General features: G+C 35.2%; 1 protein-coding gene across 1 annotated transcript in view; it reads right to left on the bottom strand.

Moving 5' to 3' along the window:
* Positions 1–3,311: 3,311 nt before the first annotated feature.
* FRRS1L (ferric chelate reductase 1 like) overlaps positions 3,312–20,165 on the bottom strand; it is a 22,193-nt gene continuing 5,339 nt past the window's right edge. The window contains exons 2-5 of the mRNA XM_044677968.1: positions 9,506–9,590; positions 6,725–6,863; positions 5,161–5,407; positions 3,312–3,484 (exon numbers count right to left, since the gene is read on the bottom strand). Coding sequence (XP_044533903.1) covers positions 3,312–3,484; positions 5,161–5,407; positions 6,725–6,863; positions 9,506–9,590 — 644 coding nt within the window. The remainder of the gene's footprint in view (positions 3,485–5,160; positions 5,408–6,724; positions 6,864–9,505; positions 9,591–20,165) is intronic.

Below are 20,165 nucleotides of genomic sequence, written 5' to 3'. Positions count from 1 at the left end.
TTGGCTTAAGCAAACAAATAATTGTCCTATAAAATAAAAAATAATGCTAATGAATAAATTGATAATCACAATTTTCTATTTATACTTATTAATCCAAGTTTGGTCTTTATCTTAGATATACTTTAGGTACTCTGAGATAAAAACTCAATCAATTAAAAGAGTCAGAGTGATGGAGATGTCCTAGATCTGGCCTTAGAGTCAGGAACACTTTCATTCAAGTCCTGCACCTGATTCATACATATCAGCTGTGCCCCTGGGCAAAAATCATTTAACTTTTCTGTGCCTCCCATTAAGATTGTAAGTTGTAGGACTATTGCCTATCTGGTTTGGTAGAGGGAGTTTCCTCAATGGGAGTTCCTTCTGCCAATGAAGTCATAAGTGTGAACAAAAATAAAGAAAACCCTTATTTAACTAGGAGGTTTTGAGAACAGATGTTCTGGTTAATTGAGTCATTTCAATACTTGTTGAAAATATTTTCAAGATGTATTAGTTCACTTTCCTGCCTTATGCAAGTAGAATACACTGAATGTTATTGGGTCTTTCTTTAGCGATCAATATTTTGAAGGATCAAGGGAATACATATTTTTATAGGTTTTAGATTTTGTTGGACAATGGTTTCAATCAAATCCATCTTGGGAATTACCTGGAAGTTGGTTTTAAGTTGCTAATATGAGTTCATTTTCTTTCATTTTCAATTTTCTCTACACCGAATTGCTAGATAGGCTTCTGGTTAGTGGGGCTTTAATCATTAAGTTCTTAGTAAATATATAGATAGACACATATTGTGTACATTTTTATACTTGTCAATAGTTAGTTCTTTTAATTTAGTAGGTACTGATTATTGAATGAGGTTGAAATGTATATAGTTACTTCTATCTTTAAATTTAGGATGCTGTCCAACTGTTTTTACTTAAAATCTTTATCTTTTGAATTCATGTTACTGAATAATGATGCCATTCAAATGCCAGCTAATGTCCAAAGTAGGAAAGTTCATTTAGTAAATTCATAAATGATCCTTTCGTTGATGCTTTAAGATTGAGCTAACTGTTTAAAAAATGTTTCTTTGCAGGTTGATCACAGATGTTATATATATGAAGTTGTTGGCTTAGATGGGTTTACAGATATGAAATGAAAACATACATGTGACATCCTAACTCTATACAGAAGTGACCTGTAAGCAAAGCAGAAGCTGTCAATGAAACAATTAGCTTATTGCTTTGAAATGTAAATGGGAGGAAAATTCATGAATTTACTAATTATTCTTCCCTACTGCAGACATATTAGCAGTAACATTTATACAATTCAACATTCAACAACACATAAAAGAAAACAGAAAATCTTCCTAAAAACATTTTGCTTTTTTTGTAAAGAGTAGGAGGCCAAACATATCATAGTCTCATATTATAACTTCTAACCTAGAATTTGAGTAATGAGTGTTCTTCTTGGATTCAGTTTAAAGAAATTTAGCTATCAGAAAAATGATAAAGATGTCATCATAGCAAGATCTCACAAAAGTCATAAATTTCAAGGTTGCTGCTAAATTGCCTTAAGACATTAATGTGAAGCATGACTACTACAATGAAAATTACTAATACAAATATCTTTCCTTTAAACAGGCATTGAATGAGGACAGATTACAGGAAGTACTTAGGGATATTAATATATATGGATATGGATGTATATTCACAGATGAAGTCAATGTTGTAGAAATGACAAGTTGGGAGTCAGGAAGACCTGGTTTCAAATCCTCCTCTGACACTTGCCAATTGTATGACCCTGGCCAAGTAATTTATGCCTTGGACAACTATGTGTCTTGAGTAACTCCACAGAATTTCTCTTAAGTGATATATGGTTGTGGTCTATGATACAATGTTATTGGGTGGAATTCCTGGAAGGGAAATTCCAGGCTCACAAAAATCACAAATGCTTCTCACGTATGAAATAAAGTCAAAGCATTATTATTATATTGGATGTCTAGCGCGTGCACACACACACACACACACACACATATTCAAAGCAATTAATGGAATAGTTCTTGGTATATTTGTCTCCCCATTTATTTTTCTACTTCCTGATGAAATAGAAAACTTTTCATCAAAAATAAACACTTACTTTCATGTAGCACCATTTCCATGATATAACTGTGAATTATTCTTGAATGGATCTTGAAACACTATTAAGATGGTTTGCTTCCTAAAACACATATTTAAGTTGCTTCAGTCTATTGGACTCCCTTAAAATGAGTTCTGACTTTGATAACAGGGTCATTTAAATCTAAAAATTACTACTTTTTGTCAATTTAAAGATAATTATGAATACCGTAGTTTCTTAAAGTAATTATATGATCCTTTCACGTAAAAATTACCATTTTTAATCCATAATATGATTTCATTTTTTTCTATTGCCTCACTAAAGGCTGAACACAAAATATTTTGCCCTTTGCTGTTGAGAAGGGGATTTGGAAGCAATATAATATCCTATTTTGATTTGAATTACCAGTCACCCTTTCTCCCCAAATCTGGTGGTCTCTTATTTTTAGTAAGAGAATGATCATTAAAGTGATATAAACAACTGTTTTCAAATAAAAATAAAACAGAGTAATTTTCAATTTGGTAATCATGTGAAAATTTTTTCAATTTATATTTATATTTTTTCCCTATTTTCAAAGACTCATTTTAGGAGAGTTGACTATATCCAGAAGCAGCTTTGGACCTATAACAACACATTATTATATCCCTCTTCTTCCTTTCAGCATCAATATCATTATTCTGAAAGCACTTGCTTTCCATTGACTTTTAGAAGTCTTTTTGGATAAAAGGTCAACTTTTGGTCTAATGGCCTTATGACTTCATGGCAATTTAATGTATAATCTCTGGTGATTCTTAAGCAACTTTTGTGGAACCAACAAGAAGAGTAGTTCAAAGATCTTGCTTCAAATTTTGGGTCTTTCATAAACTATCTGTGTCTATGGCCAATTGACTCAATTTCTCTGGGTCTCAGTTTCCTTATTTGTAAAATGGTGAGATACTAATCCTTGCTCTATCTACTTCTCAGGGCTGTAGTGAGGAACAAATGAAATGATGTATGTGAAAGTTCTTTGATGAGAAAGAAATGCTATATAAATGTAAGGTATTATTATTACCACAAATTTCTTCTACATAGAAGATAAGCTAGATAACTTTCTTCTGACAAGTTGCTAAAAACGAACATTTTTAAAGGAAACAATTATATTGAATTCTACTAGAAAACACATTCACAATGAAGAATTTCCAATTAATACACAAGATGTTCTTTCCATCTTGCTGCTGTGGTTATGGGGTTCCCATCAATAAATAAAAGGTCAGTGCAACAATAAGAAGCAAGCAGAATGGAGAAGAGAAGGTTTGATAGGCAGCTGATGGCATAAAAATGTCTTCATACTTGTAAATACTGACAACGCGCTCTGATGTAGGTGGTGAATCTATGTCATGCCGAGTTATAGATCCTTTAAAAGAAAAGGATTGGAAAAAATAAAGATATAAAACAAAATACCTGAACAGCCAAGGAATCTTAAACTCTTCAGAGCTGAATAAACGAGCTTCAGGAACCTGGATTACACTCACATCCATGACTGGATAATAAAGAAATGGAGTTATCACAGGAATTAAATATCTCATGGACACTACTTAAAAGAATGAAACAGGCTGGTTTCTCATTACTCACTGACATTCTTCCCTCATCCAGATATCTTCTATGGGACACACTCTATAGGCTTCTTAATGGTTTAATCATAGGAGTAAACTATCCATTTATCCTATATAGTTGGGCTCTAAGTCTAGCATCCTGTCCATTCGAAAGCTTCTGTTTCCAACATTATCCTTTCCCCTCCATTCTTACTGCCACACTCCTAAGGGGGAAGTATACAATGTGTCCCCAAAATTTTGGTGCAATTTCAATTTACTAAAGTTGAGCAGATATTCCTGGTCAGAGGGTGGCATAAGAGTTTTCTGTAAGATTAAAAATTAGTATCCAAATACTCCAAGTATTATATTTAATAAACTAATTCATTCTATACTCTTATTAATTAATCTTCTTCATAGATTCTCTGTTCTAACTAAAGTGTACAGTTTGTAAGCTTTTTCATGCTTTCTTGCTTCCATATTTTGCTTAATTGTTCCTTATGCCTATAATGCCTTTGTTCATTATGGCTTGTGGCAGCTGATCCTGGGCTCATCCCTGCAAAGCACACCCACAATTTCTATAATAAGAAAGTTTGGGGCTCATGTGGTAGACTAGTGATGAGTGAAACTGGTATTGAATGTAATGCAGTATAAGACAGAGAAAGATCAAGTCCTGAGTGAAGTTCATAAAATCAAATATAGGATGAAGCAAATGTAGCTAGGTTGAAGTTTATGTAAAAATAATTAGGGGTTTTAGTTAAATGCAAGCTTGTTAGAATCTTTGGGAAGGGGGGCAGCTGGGTAGCTCAGTGGATTGAGAGCTAGGCCTAGAGATGGGAGGTCCTAGGTTCAAACCTGGCCTCAGACACTTACCAGATGTGTGACCTTGGGCAAGTCACTTGACCCCCATTGCCTACCCTTACCACTCTTCTGCCTTGGAGCCAATACACAGTATTGGCTCCAAGACGGAAGGTAAGTTTAAAAAAAATAAAAAAAAAAAAAGAATCTTTGGGAACTAGCTGTTAGGATGCCCTGCTGTAAAAATGGCATAAAAATGGTGGAAAAGCCAGATTTACCAGCAAACATTAATATAGTAAAGGGAGAGCTGAGGCATCAGGGTCATTGCGATAACCACCGGTAAATGCTAAAATTCTGAGTCCAAAGTATGTTGCTAAGAAGAGTTAAAGAGATTGGACAGACAAACATAAGTGGAAATTGGAAACCAAAGGTGGCTTTGAGTCAGGATCCGAATGAAACAAGTCAGGAAGTTCCAGGACAGATCATTGTCAAGATCACTACATTCTGTCAAGGGACGGCAGCCCCACCTGCTCCTGTGTCTTAAAGGAAGAATTGGCTTTGTGACTCTGGATCAGGGTCCATGTTTTATATTTTTTTTTGCATCCTCCACTCCTAGGCACGTAGTAGAAGCTTGACAAAGGGTGAGTTTTTTTTGGGAACAATGGTTAATAGTGTTGAATGCTATTAGTAACTATTGGCTTACCTTGGATTGCTGGTCCCCAAGCAAATAAGTAATACCAGCTCAAATGAAGATCCACAATTGTTTCATCTCTGGGAACATTCACAGGACGTTTAAATCTGCAGGTCACACGATTATTTTCGAAGATACCTTCCTCATCTCTGGCAGGGTTTCTCTGGATCTCTTTCGCCCACTGGCCAACATTGTAAAAGTGTTGTATTCGGACCCTGCCATTATCATCGTGAACACAGGCCATGACATCATCACCACCCTGAAATCAAAAGAGTGAAAAATAAAAAAGTCAGAGGTGCATCTTTGAAAGATCAGTCCCAAAGAAATTTCCACAGGGAACATAACTGTCCATTCTTGCCTAATCCTGGGTAAGAAGAAAATAAAGAATAGAATTGGGACAATTCTATCATCATGTTTTTTTTTTTTTTGGCTTGGTTTTTGGTTCAAGGTTGGTAATGTTAATGATCCCTCAAAATATCATAGACAAACAACTCTTGATAAGAGCTAGAAGGAATATTTCTAGCTTATTTGATCATTATAGCATTATAATTAAAGCTGGACGAGACTCATTTTACTGACGAGAAAACTGACTAGAATTGAAATGATTTGCCTGAGGATTCCTGAATTGAATAGTCCATGGTCAAGAGGTAGCATTGTGTAGGAGAGTGCAGGACTTGGAGTCAGAAGACCTGGTTTGGATCTTACCTCAGACATCCTGGGAAAGGAATTTTACTTTATGAATCTCATTTCTCTATATCTCTAAATAGGGAATGATAGCACTTCTCACCCAGGTTTTAGTTGAAAATCAAATGAGAAAAGGCATATAAAATGTTTTTCAAATATTAGAGTGTGATATAAATGTGAGTTATTCTTACTATTGAGAAAATGAAGCTCTTTATCAAGACTGTCTCTTTCACACATATACAAACACATGCACACAGAATCCTCTTTTTAAAAAAAGTACATATTAAGCACTGACTATGTGTCGAGCAGTGTGCTAACCTCTTGGGATACAAAGAAAAAAACCTAACTGTCCCTCAAAGATGGCTCATTCCTTAAGTTAACAATCAATAGAACTCGGCTTTCAGCTTTGTTTTACTGGGATAAACAGAGCATGAAAACAGACTGTATGAGCAATAAGGTGTCAAGAGTTTAAGACTTGGTTTTATCCAAGGATTCTTGAAAAATCTGCTTAGGGGAGAAGAATGTGACCTGGAAGAAAGCTTGAAGGAGATTTCCAAATGCCTGCCAATGAGAAGGCTCAGAATGGTATGTCGAGACACTGTTTTTGCAAATGGATCCCATTGAAATGAAAAAGAATACACTTAAAAATATACCTGCTTATTGCTGGTCAAATCTTAGTATACTTACCTCAGTTTCATTTAGATATTAGCTTGCTAAAAAAATTCTAAAAAGCTCATTTCATAAGAGGAAACCCTGCTCCCCAACAAATAAACAAAAAATCAAACAAGGAACACAGCACACATTTAATAGTAGGAAATGAAGTTATAGTTTCAAATTGCAAAGCCAAAAAGAATACAATGAATCAAGCTTCCAGCTCTGGTTTTAATCTTACCATTTTCTTGTCTGAGGAAAATCCAACTGCTACCCAACCATCAGTGTCAGCACTTAGTTCAAATTCTACATCAGCTCCTATCATGCGGTAACTAAGGAAATAATCACAGGTTTCTGCAGTACATCCTGGTTTCCCATACCTAGAATATATAGGAAAATGAATCTTATTTCTTCTAAAACTTGAACATAAACGTTCCCTTTTCCTGCCTTTCTGTGATTTGACTATTTACTGACTTTAGTGTTTTAAGATTCCATACCTTTGTCTACATGCACAGTCTCCTTCAACAATGCAGATCTTAGTATTTATGTCATTTCATAGGTGGGCAAAATTTCACAAATCTTGTTTTACTGCTGCCTTTCATTTTCACATCACATTAATTTCACTCCCCACCAATACCTCCCATTCTTCTATCCAGTGAACTATCCCTTACAATAAAGATTAATAAAGGGGAAAAAAGTAGTTTGATGAATCTAACAAATATATATGTATATGTATATATATATATGTAAAAATTCTTCTAGTATATCCAAAATTCTGCACCAACAGTGCCTTACCTCTGCATATTTTCTCAATGCTTTTCCAGAGCTAAAATTGACTGTTATAATTATACAACATACAGGGATTTTTATTTGTTGTTCTTTCACTTAAATTATTGAAATCACTGAATGTAATTCTTCTAGCTATGCTCAGGACTTCCCCTACCATGTCCAAGGTCTTCATCCCAAAGTATCATACATATCAGAAGTATCCCATTAGAATCTCCATTTAAGGAGGGTACTCATGTCTCATTCCTTTTTCTCTGCTGCATTCAGTACTTCCTCCAAAATGCTCTGGCAATGGTACCTGGTTCCTCTGTCTTCTCCCCTCCTCTTCTTTTCAACATAGTTTGAATTTTGGGAGTGCTTTACAGTTTAAAAAATGCTTTCTTTTCCATCTCCATTCATAATTTTGAACTCTGGGTATTATACTTTTTGTTGTTTTTCTCTGTATTTCTTCTTTCTTGCCAGTTACCCAGCTATCATATCTACATTCTCCTTAGCTCTTGACTTGCCTATTTGGATTATAGTTCTACTTCTGACAACTACATACCCTATTCTACTTTCTGATTTCCTGATTTCAGATGATGTCAATGACCCTGGTTCTGTTACCACCTTGTATGGTCATATAGGCCACAAAGAGGAGCCAGAAAGAAAACATGAATTTTAGAGGACAGCTGCTGTCAGGAGGATTGGAAGGGGGTTAAAGGAGAAAGTTGCTTTTCTAGCAAATAAAATGAACCTAAAAGCCCCAAGTTCTCAGGTAAAGTGAAGATATAGGCCATAGGAAATGAGGAGGCTGATGAAGGAGATGGCTAAGGGTATATTCTAGCTTGAAATCTTGGAGTCATCTTGGATATGTCTCTCTTCTTACTCTACGTTCAGTCAGTCCCAAAGTCCTCCCTATTCTCTGCTCAAAAAATTTCAGTCATTTCCTATTGCCTTTAGGAGTGGTGTCAAAGTCCAACAGAAATGGTTCTGTTTATTTTGTCTGGTACTGTTTTTTAAGTGTTTTACTTTGATATCTGTTAAACATTAAAATGTAAAACTCACATTTTAAAATGTAAGAATTCTATTTTAATCTGGTTCAGGCCTCACTTGGGAGTATTTGGGGCTACAAAGTGACCTTTGTTTGACTTTCAAGAGCCTCCATGATTCATCTTTTCCTTTACAACTGGGCTAATTTCTTACTTCTCTACAATATGGAACTTCCACTCCAGTAAGGGTAATCTCTTCTTCCTCTCTTGAACATGTCATTCTCTTTCCTGCATCTATGCCCACAGTCATGCTGTTCCCTGGTTTAGACTGACCTTTTCTCTCCTCTTTCTCTACTGAAATCCTCTTCTGATCATCAGGCCCAGCTCAAGTCCTCTTTTCTCTATGAAGCATTCTCTATCTATCGTCTTCTTTGGTTTCTGTGATTTATTATTCTGATGCTTCTACCTCTCCTATTTCTCTTTCTTTTCTGCTTTACTGTTAGTTAATTAATAAGTTAATTCAATAATTCTCATTGGATTTTTATTATGTACAAGTTACTGTGTTATGTGAACACTTTCTTAGTCCAATTATTTCTCATTCCATCTATTCTTCAGCTACAGTGCTGTATCTCTAATTACCTATTGACCATTTCTACCTAAATGTTTATTCACCAACTCGACAGGGTGAAAACTAAGCTTAATTCCTTGGACACTTATTGCCTATACCACGCAACTTAGAAATTAATTCTGTGTATAACACGTTATTGTGTTGTGTATTTTTTTTTAAAAAAACCTTTACCTTCTGCCTTGGAATCAATACTAAGAATTAGTTCCAAGGCAGAAGAGCGGCAAGGACTAGGCAATGGGGATTAAGTGACTTGCCCAGGGTCACACAGTTAGGAAGTATCTGAGGTCACATTTGAACCCAGGACCTCCCGTCTCTAGGCCTGGCTCTCAATCCACTGAGATACCCAGCTGCCTGCTGTTGTGTATTTTTACTAATTAATTCACTGTGTTAGTCTTTGATTCCTCCAGCTTGCAAGCTTCCTGAAGCCAGGGATCATGCTTTAACACTCTACTTCCCAATATCTCTTTAATGTAGTAATAGAAATTGATTGATTATAGTCACATTAAATAGCTATAGGTCATAAATGTTTCATTTAATAGATAATAGATAAATAGATAAATTAATAATTTAATGTAATTGAGAAAAAGTTTGAAAAATCAACATATTTTACAACCTTAAAAATTTTTTTGGGGCTACAAACCTAAAGCACCCCTTAGTCTTTCCACAGTCATCCACTTTGATTTTGGCAAATGGGTCCACAGGAGGAGCAGTAGGGAAGGGATAACCTGGACAATCAGAATAAATGATTGTTAGATATCATTAGTATAGTGATTGACTTTTCAAAAAAATCATTTATCTTAAAAACACAATTCCTATACATCACCATGCAAACATTTAAGAATGTTCAGAACTTCTGAGTCTATCTTTAATTAGTCTATTTTTAACTAAAACAGGGATGAGAGAGGAAAGGAAGACACTTGTTGGCTCAGCCTTACATACAACTGGATTAATCTGTACACATAGGGGCTGCAATCAGGCATAAAGGCAGAGTGTGACCTGCCATGTGATATCTGTACCCCAAAAAGGGCATATATATGGGAAAAAAAGCCAATGAATGTACTTGCTGAAGATGGAGGTTTGCGTGAAGGCTTCTCTGGGGGAAGACACAATCCTTATCCATGTGAAATGAATATAGGGGCTACTTTGTCCTTCTGAAGGAAAGCATTCAGTAGGGTGGAACAGGCTCATCTCTCTGATATTCCTAGGAAATTTAGAGGTTTGTGTCCAGTTCCATTTTTAGAGGAAAGTGTGTGAGCTCAGACAAAGCAGGGACAGATCCTGCTATACAATTATCCAGTGACTTCAAGATAGAGGAGTTTTTTTAAGTCATGTAAGGGAAGTACTAAATAAGTAACTGTTCTAAACATCCTTTCCTTCCATGGAATCTTGCACATTTTGTATGAAAAGAAGTATATGTGCATATACTTTTTAACTGAACACCTTTTGCCTTCAAGGATAAAAAAAACCACCATAGGAAGTTCCCTTTTAGTTCTGCCTTCCTCTCCATTTGTTACAACTTTAATTATGCAAGAAGCCCCTGTATACTTAAAGTTGGGGTGTGATAGCTCTTTAATAATACTAATAGTTAATATTCCATTTGCTGTTTATATGGCCCAACAGCTGTATATAGTCAGTTAATGTGGAAATCTCTGTGCTAAAAAAAGTTCTTTCCAAGGCAATTGATGCCTTTAAAGTGATGTGATTCTGGATCAGTGTTGGCCAAAGAAAAGGTCAATCTTGTTGGGATTTGGAAAAGCCAAAGTGGATTTGAAAGTTACTCCAAGAATTTAAATTATTTTGTGGTACTTAGAGATATGTAAGAAAAAATTATTGCCCTGCTCATCTGACATAAGGCCATCAGAAACAAATTGATTCATTTTCACAAGATCACAGACTTAGATTTAAAAGGTTTCCTTCATCCTCTCACTCAAATGAAATATATTCCTCTATCTTCTACTATCCTATTTCATGAAAATTTCAGCCTTTTAGTTTTTTGAGTTGATAGGAATCTTCTTAATCTTATGTGGCACTTCTATTATAACGTGACCTCCTTGAAAGCAGGTTCTATGTTTTTGTTTTTCTTTTATTCTCAGCATTTAGGACAACGTCTGACATATAAAAATCACATAATAAATGCTTGTTGATTGACTGATTATTTCACAGGTTCCCCACCTTTCTTTCTACTTTTCATTGCAAATATAAACCATTGATCTTTCTCACTGTCATAATAGCATAGCTGCAGGTGCCTCTGCCTTTTAAATCCTCCTTATAGCTTCCTAGATCATTTTAACATCTGACTCATTTTTCCTCTTTATTTGTCCCTTGAAATGATCCCTTAATTACTTAAATTTACATGCTAATGAATATTCAAACAACTCAACATGATTATTCAGAATAATCTTTCTTAACATAGCTGTGATCATGTCATTTTATGCTCAGAAATCTACAGGGGCTCCCTATTGCCTACCAAGTAAAGTTCAAACCTTTCAACATGATATTCAAGGCGTTCCATAGATTGGCATCACCTTATCTCTATGCTTCAGCAAAATTAGACTACTGTGTACTCTCCAAACAATAGCTCTGCTTGCCCCCACCCTCCTGCCTTTGCCACATTGTTCTCTAGGCCTAGAATGTCCTTTTCTTCCCTCTTTGCCTTTTAGATTCCTATCCCTCTTTAAAGTCCAGCTTAAGGATTGAGTCTCCTGAGTCTTTCTTCCTCTCCCTCCCTACCAGCCCCGGGATAATTATAACTTTCTTCCTCAGATTTCATATAATACTCTGTTTTGTAACTCAATAATTCAATCATATAGGATAGATAGTACTATCATCCATCTGGGCCATGAGGTCTTAATTTCTTGTCCTTTCTAATCTTGTTAAAAGAATAAAAAAAAACCCTTAATTTCTGTCCTAGAATCTATATTAAATACTGGTTCTAAGACAGAAGAGTGGTAAGGGCTGGGCATTTGGGGTTAAGTGACTTGCCCATGGTCACACAGCTAGGAAGTGTATGAGGCCAGATTTGAACCCAGGATGTCTGGTTTTCAGGTCTGGCCATCTATCCACTGAGCCACCTACTGCACCAATGACATAATTTTAGTGTCTAGCTCCTTTCCTCTCCCTGCCCCTTTTTGTTTTCTAATCATCTTAGAGTCAGGCTTAAAAGAAAACCACATAGCATTATTTTTCTGATTCTGTTCAAGTAAAGAAATGAACAAGAAATCAACTACTTTTTACATTTAATATGTGTGTCAGATTGATCTTTCATTTTCATTATGTTGTAATACGATATCTAGAATTCCATATCGCAGCAATTTCTTGTATACATTATTTTCACTTACAATGTATTTTTCCATGTTTCATTTTAAATAGTTTGGTTCATGAAACTATGATTCCAATGATGACCTTGCCCCTCGTTTCTGGTGTACTGAAACAACACAGTTTTGTTGCTAACAGGATTCTGTATATTATCTCTATTATTTTTCTTTCTTGTTCCATTCTGATTTCTCATTGGGGCTTAGACGTTAACACTGAAGGCTATGACAGCAGACTTGCCAGCCTTGGCAGGGTCTATCATGCTGGAAAAAGGCTTTGAGAACAGTCTCAATGACAGTGTGTCTCCTGTTTGAGGACTAGCCTAGATAAGTATGTAAAGGCTCATTACCAATAGGCTGGCCACGTGGTGAAGAATTCTTTGCCCATGGCAACTCACGAAACAAAGGAAAATACAAAATAGTTCTCAGTCATGAGCCCTTCTGATTCTACAGCATTTTGGTGGAGTGGCCAGAAAGGGGATAGAGGGAGCTAAGAATGGTAATTTTCAGGCCATCTATAAATATCATAATATTATTATATTGTAATTGAGTACCAAATATTGGTCATTTAAATATGAGATTCTTGTCCAAAGAATGGCACATCAACATATCACTGGTGAAACTTACCATATCAATATGATTTTACTATTGTAAAAATTCCAAAAGATGACAAGAAGTTGCAGTTAAATGAATATAGCTCATAAGTTCTCCTTGGGAAAACTTGGAGTGGCAAATAAAAGAACTAGAGGTATCATGTCCAAAGACATCAAGAAACATAATTTCATAGGACACTTATTCAGCTGTTTTTGCAGTGCTCACGATGAAAATGAACCAAAAGAAGACAGTGAAGATAACTGAAGATAACTTTAACTTATGTACCTATATTTGTTGATGAAATGAGGAGGTAGAAAATTCTATGAAAAAATAAGATCCACCAAATAAAATCAATGCATAGGTTTGGCAAAAGATGGCTAGAAGAACAGATAAACATGTTGGAAAAATAGCTTAGGACAGACATTAAAGTGGTCAAAAGTTGAAAAATTCACAAAATCAAATATCATGAGAATATCATGAAAATTTGAGTCCAGCAGACAACTGGGAGGTAATGGACATAATAAATTCTAAACAGCACTCCCCCACCCCCAGTGAAGCATCTGTATCTTAACAGACAAAGAATAATATATCAATATGGGAGTCATTTATAAGTTATTCATCTATGTATAAAGTCAGATCATTGACTTGTTAGAGAAAAGATCAAAATTAGTAATGACAGAAAAGGTGAAGATGAGAAGTTATGGCATGCAATTAATAATTTCAATCTGATCTATTCAATCAAATTATTGGTGCTAAAAATGGGAAGAGAAAGAAAAAGACATTGATATGAACTATTACTCCTTCTTATGAAAGTTTAAATGATGTAAAACAATTTTCAAAATATGAAGGCTAAAAGAGCCTCATTCAATAAGTACTTGGTCTCCTTATCAAATGGAGAAATGTGGTCAAGGGCAACACTACTTTTTAGGATATAATGGCATTTTTAGAATATAATGCCATTCACTAAACCTTAAGGAAGAGTTAGTGGAAGATTATTTCAAAATTCCCAGAAAAAACCAGCTAAAAGTATTATAGGGAAAGCCAATTTTTGGAAGTCTTAGTGTGAGACACAATTAATCCAGTTCATCAAAAGAGAATTTAATGATGAAACTGGGAGGACAACAAATAACTGAAAAGTGGAAAATATCTGTCAAATTTCCTATAGCAATTTCCTTAATGAATGAAAGTGGAACAATTCTATCTGAACTCTTAACACCAGTCTCTGCTGTACTAAATGAAGAAGTATAAGTGTCATTAAGGAAAATGAAAAGGGAAAGAGTGGTTGGTGCAGACCTCATATACAAAGGAGATCACTATGGGCTCAATTCTTAAGATATTTAAAAAAGGGGAAGACATAATGAATGGAAAAATATATAGAGAGTATTATTACGTAGAAGGGCAATTGAGCAGAAAATGACTACTGATCCCATATTCCTACTTCTCTTTACTAAAACGTTTGCATGAAAATGATCTACATGTATCCATGGTATCTGTGATGCAAATATGAAAGGGGAACAGGCAGGCTTTTGCAAATTATATACAGTAGCAGACCACATGACATACTTGACAGAAAGGTGCAGCAAATACAAAGTCCCACTGTATTTATTGTTTGTTGACAATCATTCAATTAAGCATTTTAAAGGCTCTTCACCAACAAGATGTCTCCTTTGCATATTTTAAGTGCACACATGATACTTTAATAGATGTAACCACAAAATAACTTTTAAAAATAATGCTCTGATTATAAATATCAAGTGTAGAACAAAATAGGGAGTCATATGCTCACCAAAAATGTTTGCCATTTTCATGGACTAGGTCCAGGAAAGAGTCCAAGTGGAAGAGGGATTCCTTAGAGATGGTGAAGTCCTCCAGATGTTCCTGTTTGAGGATGATATTGTGCTGATTGTATCACATCCTGGAACACTACAAAGTCTCCTAAATAATATTCACAATCACTCAAAATAAGTTTGGTTTAACAACCCATATAGGAAAAATCAAGTGGATGAAGAATGCCTAATTTTCAGTCTATGATACACAGTTAGATGGATAGTCCATTTAGATGGTTTATCACTATGTATATCATGGACAGACATGGCAGATGGATGATGAACTGGGACCAGAATTAAAATGCAGAAAGAGAATGATCTAGATTTATTGGGGGGAAATTTCTCAGCATGGTTAATGACCAAAAACTTTCCCTTAAAAGAAAAATCTCTTTTTAATTATCACTATCTTTATGGTGATACTAGTAGTTGGTGAATCAGGGAATACTACAACATCCAAAGAGTCAAAATTGCAGGTAAACCAGAGGGCAAAGGAGAGATGTATTACCATTGACAACTTGCATGCAAGAAGTGATCTAAAGAATATCATCCATGAGATGTATCCTTGGAAAAGAAAGTGAATGATCATGTAGCGAGGGTAAAGGAAAACAGATGGACAATTTGCATGCTGCCCTATTAAACCATATACTGATATGAAATCTAGAGGGTCTAGTATGTTTAGTAATCCTTTAGTGGAGGATTTGTGGGGGGATATGGATGAATCACACAGAATGCTAAAATATGGATGGGTTGCAATCTGTGACATTGGAATAAATACCCACATTGATGAGATCACTAATCCATCAAAGTACTGAAATATATATTTTTTGAAATACCTATACTAATGAAATAATAAGTCTATCTCCAACTTTTTGTTCCTAATTAGAGTCCCTTTTGGTGAAGTGGGCAGAAATAAAAAAATGTTGCATATATATAGGTAGCATGTTTATATATGTATATATATATGTAATATGCGTTACACATATATATGAAACTACAACATAAATGGAAAAAAGCCAACTAAACAATTGAAGCTATATGCTATAAGACTGTTATGACCACATTTGGCTGAAGAAGAAATGTGAAAAGGCACCTCCGCCCTGCTTCTTTGCAAAGGTTGGGGATCACAGGTGTGGAATGTTGCATATGATGCCAGACTTTTTTTGATATGTTGGTTGATTTTGCCAAATTTTCTTCTTCTTTTTTTCTCCTTTATTATAAGGCATAGCTCTGTGGGAGGTGGGGAATGATATAGTTGGAAATATAAATGATTTTAAACTATATGTACGTATACATTAATTTTTCTAAAAGAGTCAGTTCTGGAGAGAAAATGAAATGTCCTTCTGCCATTTTTTAATCACGTATGTCTGTCCATATCCTTTTCCAAGATTATTCCACTATTTTACCACAATTTTTTGTGGGGGTAGTATCTACTTGTTCACATTATCTTAACTTTTATTATGATTATTATTTGTAGCTCACCAAGGGAGTTGACTATAAGAACTATAAGGCCTAAATGTCTGGAAAGTAGGGAAAAAAATAAAATGGGGTTTCTCTGTTTGTGCTTTTGCCACTAACAAATAGCTGTTATCTATGTTCAAAATGTAGGCTTTTCTTCGTCCTAGGAAAAAAAAATGTAAAAAGAGATTCCATTCATCATATTGTGAGTGAATTTTTTAGAATTGGAAGGTATTCAAAACTGCCCCCCCCCCAAAAAAAAGGAAAATGATTTGACATGATAAAGGGGAATCTTGTCAGGTATCTGAAGGGTTGGGAGAATGTTACCTAGAGGAAAAAATGAAGGACCACTGAGTATGTGGAGGTAAGTTACAGATGTTAGGAGCTAGATCCTCTGAGAAGAGCAGCGCTGCATATTTTCCATGGCATGATGGAGTAAAAGTCAAGAGAAAACCAGACAAATGGCAGAGGTTAGTGACTCTTTGCTGAGAAGACACTAAGGCTGATTTATGTTGACCTGGCAATAATAAGGAAGTCTTCTGTATTTTCCTTCTATTTCCATATAGTTAAGATGTGGTGGTGAACTTCTCAAGACTTGCAAAATTGGGTGACTATTATTCACTTCTGGTGATTCAAATGGGCAAAAGTAATCATGCTAGAAGGAAACTAGAGAGTGTTGTTAAGTACTATGAAGTCTTGAGCAAGAAACTGGAGACCTTAGCAGGCAGGTAGTATTTTGTTACTGTTGCATATTGAAGAAAAGAAAAGCAAATTTGGGCTAAGCAGATGGATTTGTTAATTTCTGGACCATGGCTTAAAATAAAGGAATATTAGGTTCTTGGTCAATAATGGAGTGGTTAAAAAAAGTGTTTGTTTGGAGTATAACAAATCAAATCCAAAAGAATTTATACAGAAAAGGAAGGAGAGAGAAAATTGCCCATGTTTATCTATTAAGCTAGATACCATAGGGAGTATCTACAATGTTAATGAATAGCAAGGCAGACGCACAGACATACAAAGCCAAGAAAATCTAAGAAAGGAGCCAGCATTAAAATCCACAGCTACAGAGATGTCTATACACAAGTGCGAAAAGCATAGATAGTAAATGAGGTAAAATAGGGAATTAAATTCAAGGAGGTAAATTTCTTTTCAATAAACAGTTTAATGATAATTTGAAAAGAAGTCTCTAGAGGTGGCTCTCAGGGATCTATCCTTGATCCTATACTATTTACCATTTCTAAGAATGACTTGAATTTTGCAGATGACAAAACTAAGAGGGATAATAAACACATAGAAAGATGCAAGATCCAAAATCATCTCTATAGGCTAGAACTTGAACTGAATCTAATAAATAATTCTCATGAAATTTAATAGAAATAATGTAAAAATCTTACACTTTGGCTCAAAAAATCAGTTTCACAGATATAAGATTGGGAGAGACATGGTTAGAGAGTGAGTCCTATGAAAAAGATCCGGATGTCTTAGTGAACTATAAACTCTATATTATTATTTTATATCTTAATAATGTGATATGGAAGTAAAAAATAATATAATCTTGGGTTGCATTGAGAGGCACAGAGTGTAGGTATAAAGAAGTGATACTTTTTGATCAGATTGCTGCTGGAGTATTGTGTCTAATACTAATTAACATATTTAAAGGATATTTATAAATGGGAGAACATCCTGGGGAAGACAACTACATTGACAAAGGCCTCTTGTTATAAGGGGACTGGTTGAAGGAACTGAAGATGCGTACACTAAAGAAGAGAAGACTTAAGAGTGAGAGGAGATATTAAGGTTATTTCCAATTATCTGAAAGTCTGTGATGTGGAAGAGGGATTTAACTTACTCTGTTTCCTTCCAGGAGGCAGCATTAGGAGTGATGGTTTAAGGTTGCAAAAAAGGCAAATTTAGACTTGCTACAAGGAAAAACTTGCTATTATTATTCAAAGTGGAATGAATTGCCTTGGGAAATAGTGGGTTTCCAATCACTAGAGGTCTTCAAGGAAAGATTGTTGTATAACTTGTAAGGTATATTGTAGCGCTGATTCTTATTCAAGCATGAATAGATGACCTCTGAGAGACTTCCCAACTCATAGAGTCAATAATTTGGAATCAGAGTATCTAGATTTCCCATTTCACAGATCCCTTTATAGAAACCATAGAATCAAGATCTGGAAGACAGCTTAGATTTTATCTAATTTAAGACCATCATTTTATAAATATGGTAATTGAAGCTCTCAAAAATTTGGTGACTTCTCCAAGTCACACAGATATTAAGAATAAGAGCCAGAATTTAAACCATGATTCCAAATCCATTGCTATTTCCATTATGCCAGGATGCCTCCATCTCTCTGGTCTTCAATTTCCTCATCTCTAAAACGAGAGGGTTCATTAGATGAGGAATGGCTGAATAAATTATGGCACATGAATGTAATGTAACACTATTGTGCTATAAGAAATGATTAAAGAAATGGGTTCAGAGAAGTCTAGGAAGATGTGTATAAATTAATGTAGTGTGAAGTGAACAGAACCAAGAGAAAAATTCCAAAAATGAACACTTGTTCAAGATTTAAGAACCATGACTAATGCAATGACCAATCATGATTCCAGAGAACCAATGATAAAGAGTGCTACCTACCTCTGAGTAGAGAAGATGGTGGATTAATATGTAGAATGAAACACATATTTTTGGACATGACCAATAAGGGAATTTGTTTGGCTTGATTATGCACATTTATTGAAAGTGTTTTCCTTTTTACCCCTGGCAGGGGGTAAGGGATATAGAAGAGAGAAAAATAATGTATGATAAGTGAAAAAATAAATTCAATTAGAATTTTTTTAAAGTATAAAAAATTTTGTATAGAAATAAACAAAATGAAGGGACTAGGTTGCATGCTTACTATGGTATCTTCAAATTTAAATCTATATCCTACTTCACTGACTATAATTTACATGTACTTTTTTATTACTAGCAATTAAAAACATTTTAAAAGCAGTTTTAGCATCAATAAGCACTGGCCCATCTTTTAAAATTCTAATTAGAATGAATGTTTTAAAAACTGAGTTTCCTGAATATATTTGGTTTATTTTTTTAAATTTTGAATTTTTTTGTTTATTCTGGAATTAAACCTTTTTACATTTAATGTAATAATCTATTTTTTTGTCCATCATTTCTTTGCCTTTTCTCTTAGAACGGAATAATTTTTTTAAAATATGAAAACAATCTTAAACATCATTTAGTTTATTCTTGTGAATTCTGCATCTTCGACATCTCCCATGTCTATCCCCTTTCCATCATGATCACACTAGTCCAGAAACACATCATCTTTCACCTATTGTTACAGCTTCCTAACTAGTCTTGGTATCCAGTTTCCTCCTCCCATCCGTTACGCACACAGCAGTTAAATTAGCAATAGCACACAGCTATTGCTAAAGTGTAGACCTGACTGACTATGTCATTCTTCTCAGAAAGCTCCAGCGTCTCTCTTTTGTCTCTCGGATCAAAAATAAATTTCTCTGCTTGGCATTTTACAATTTGGCCCTAGCCTATCCTTCTAGGTTGATTATATAATATTCTCTTTCAAATATTCTACATTCCAGTCAAATGAGCCTCCCTCCACCTCCTGCCCCATTTATCACAACTGATATTCCAGTCCCCACCTCTATCCTTTTTCATATTTGTTCAACCTGGAAGGTTGTCCTTCCTCACTTTGACCTCTTAGAATCTCTATCTTCCATCAAAGCTTAGCTTTCTAGGCTTTGCCATCATGCTTCACCCCAGAATTTCTTCAGCTTTTGGGGTCTTTTCATCCTGGAACACCCATCTGCCATGCTGGCCCTTTTCTCCCATTGGTTTATTCTTCATCCTACCCCATGCAGGTACCTTTTCCGATTTCCATTCCCCCAAATTTTCATCTCACTTTTGTATTTTGCCCTCCTCATTAGGATGGAAGCTCATCAAGGACAGGAATCTTATCTCCCTGTCTCTCCCTCCATTTCTCTGTCTTCCATTCCCCCTCTCTCTTTTCCTTCCTCCCTTTTCCCTCCTCCCCTTCTCTCTTCCTCCCTTCTCCCTCCCTCCTCTCTCTCTTTTCCTCCCTCCTCCCCTTCT

This window comes from Gracilinanus agilis, chromosome 1 (genome assembly GCF_016433145.1).
Source record: "Gracilinanus agilis isolate LMUSP501 chromosome 1, AgileGrace, whole genome shotgun sequence".
NCBI lineage: Eukaryota > Metazoa > Chordata > Mammalia > Didelphimorphia > Didelphidae > Gracilinanus > Gracilinanus agilis.
The sequence above is the reverse complement of the archived record's forward strand: the minus strand, read 5'-3'. Positions and strand labels throughout refer to the sequence as shown.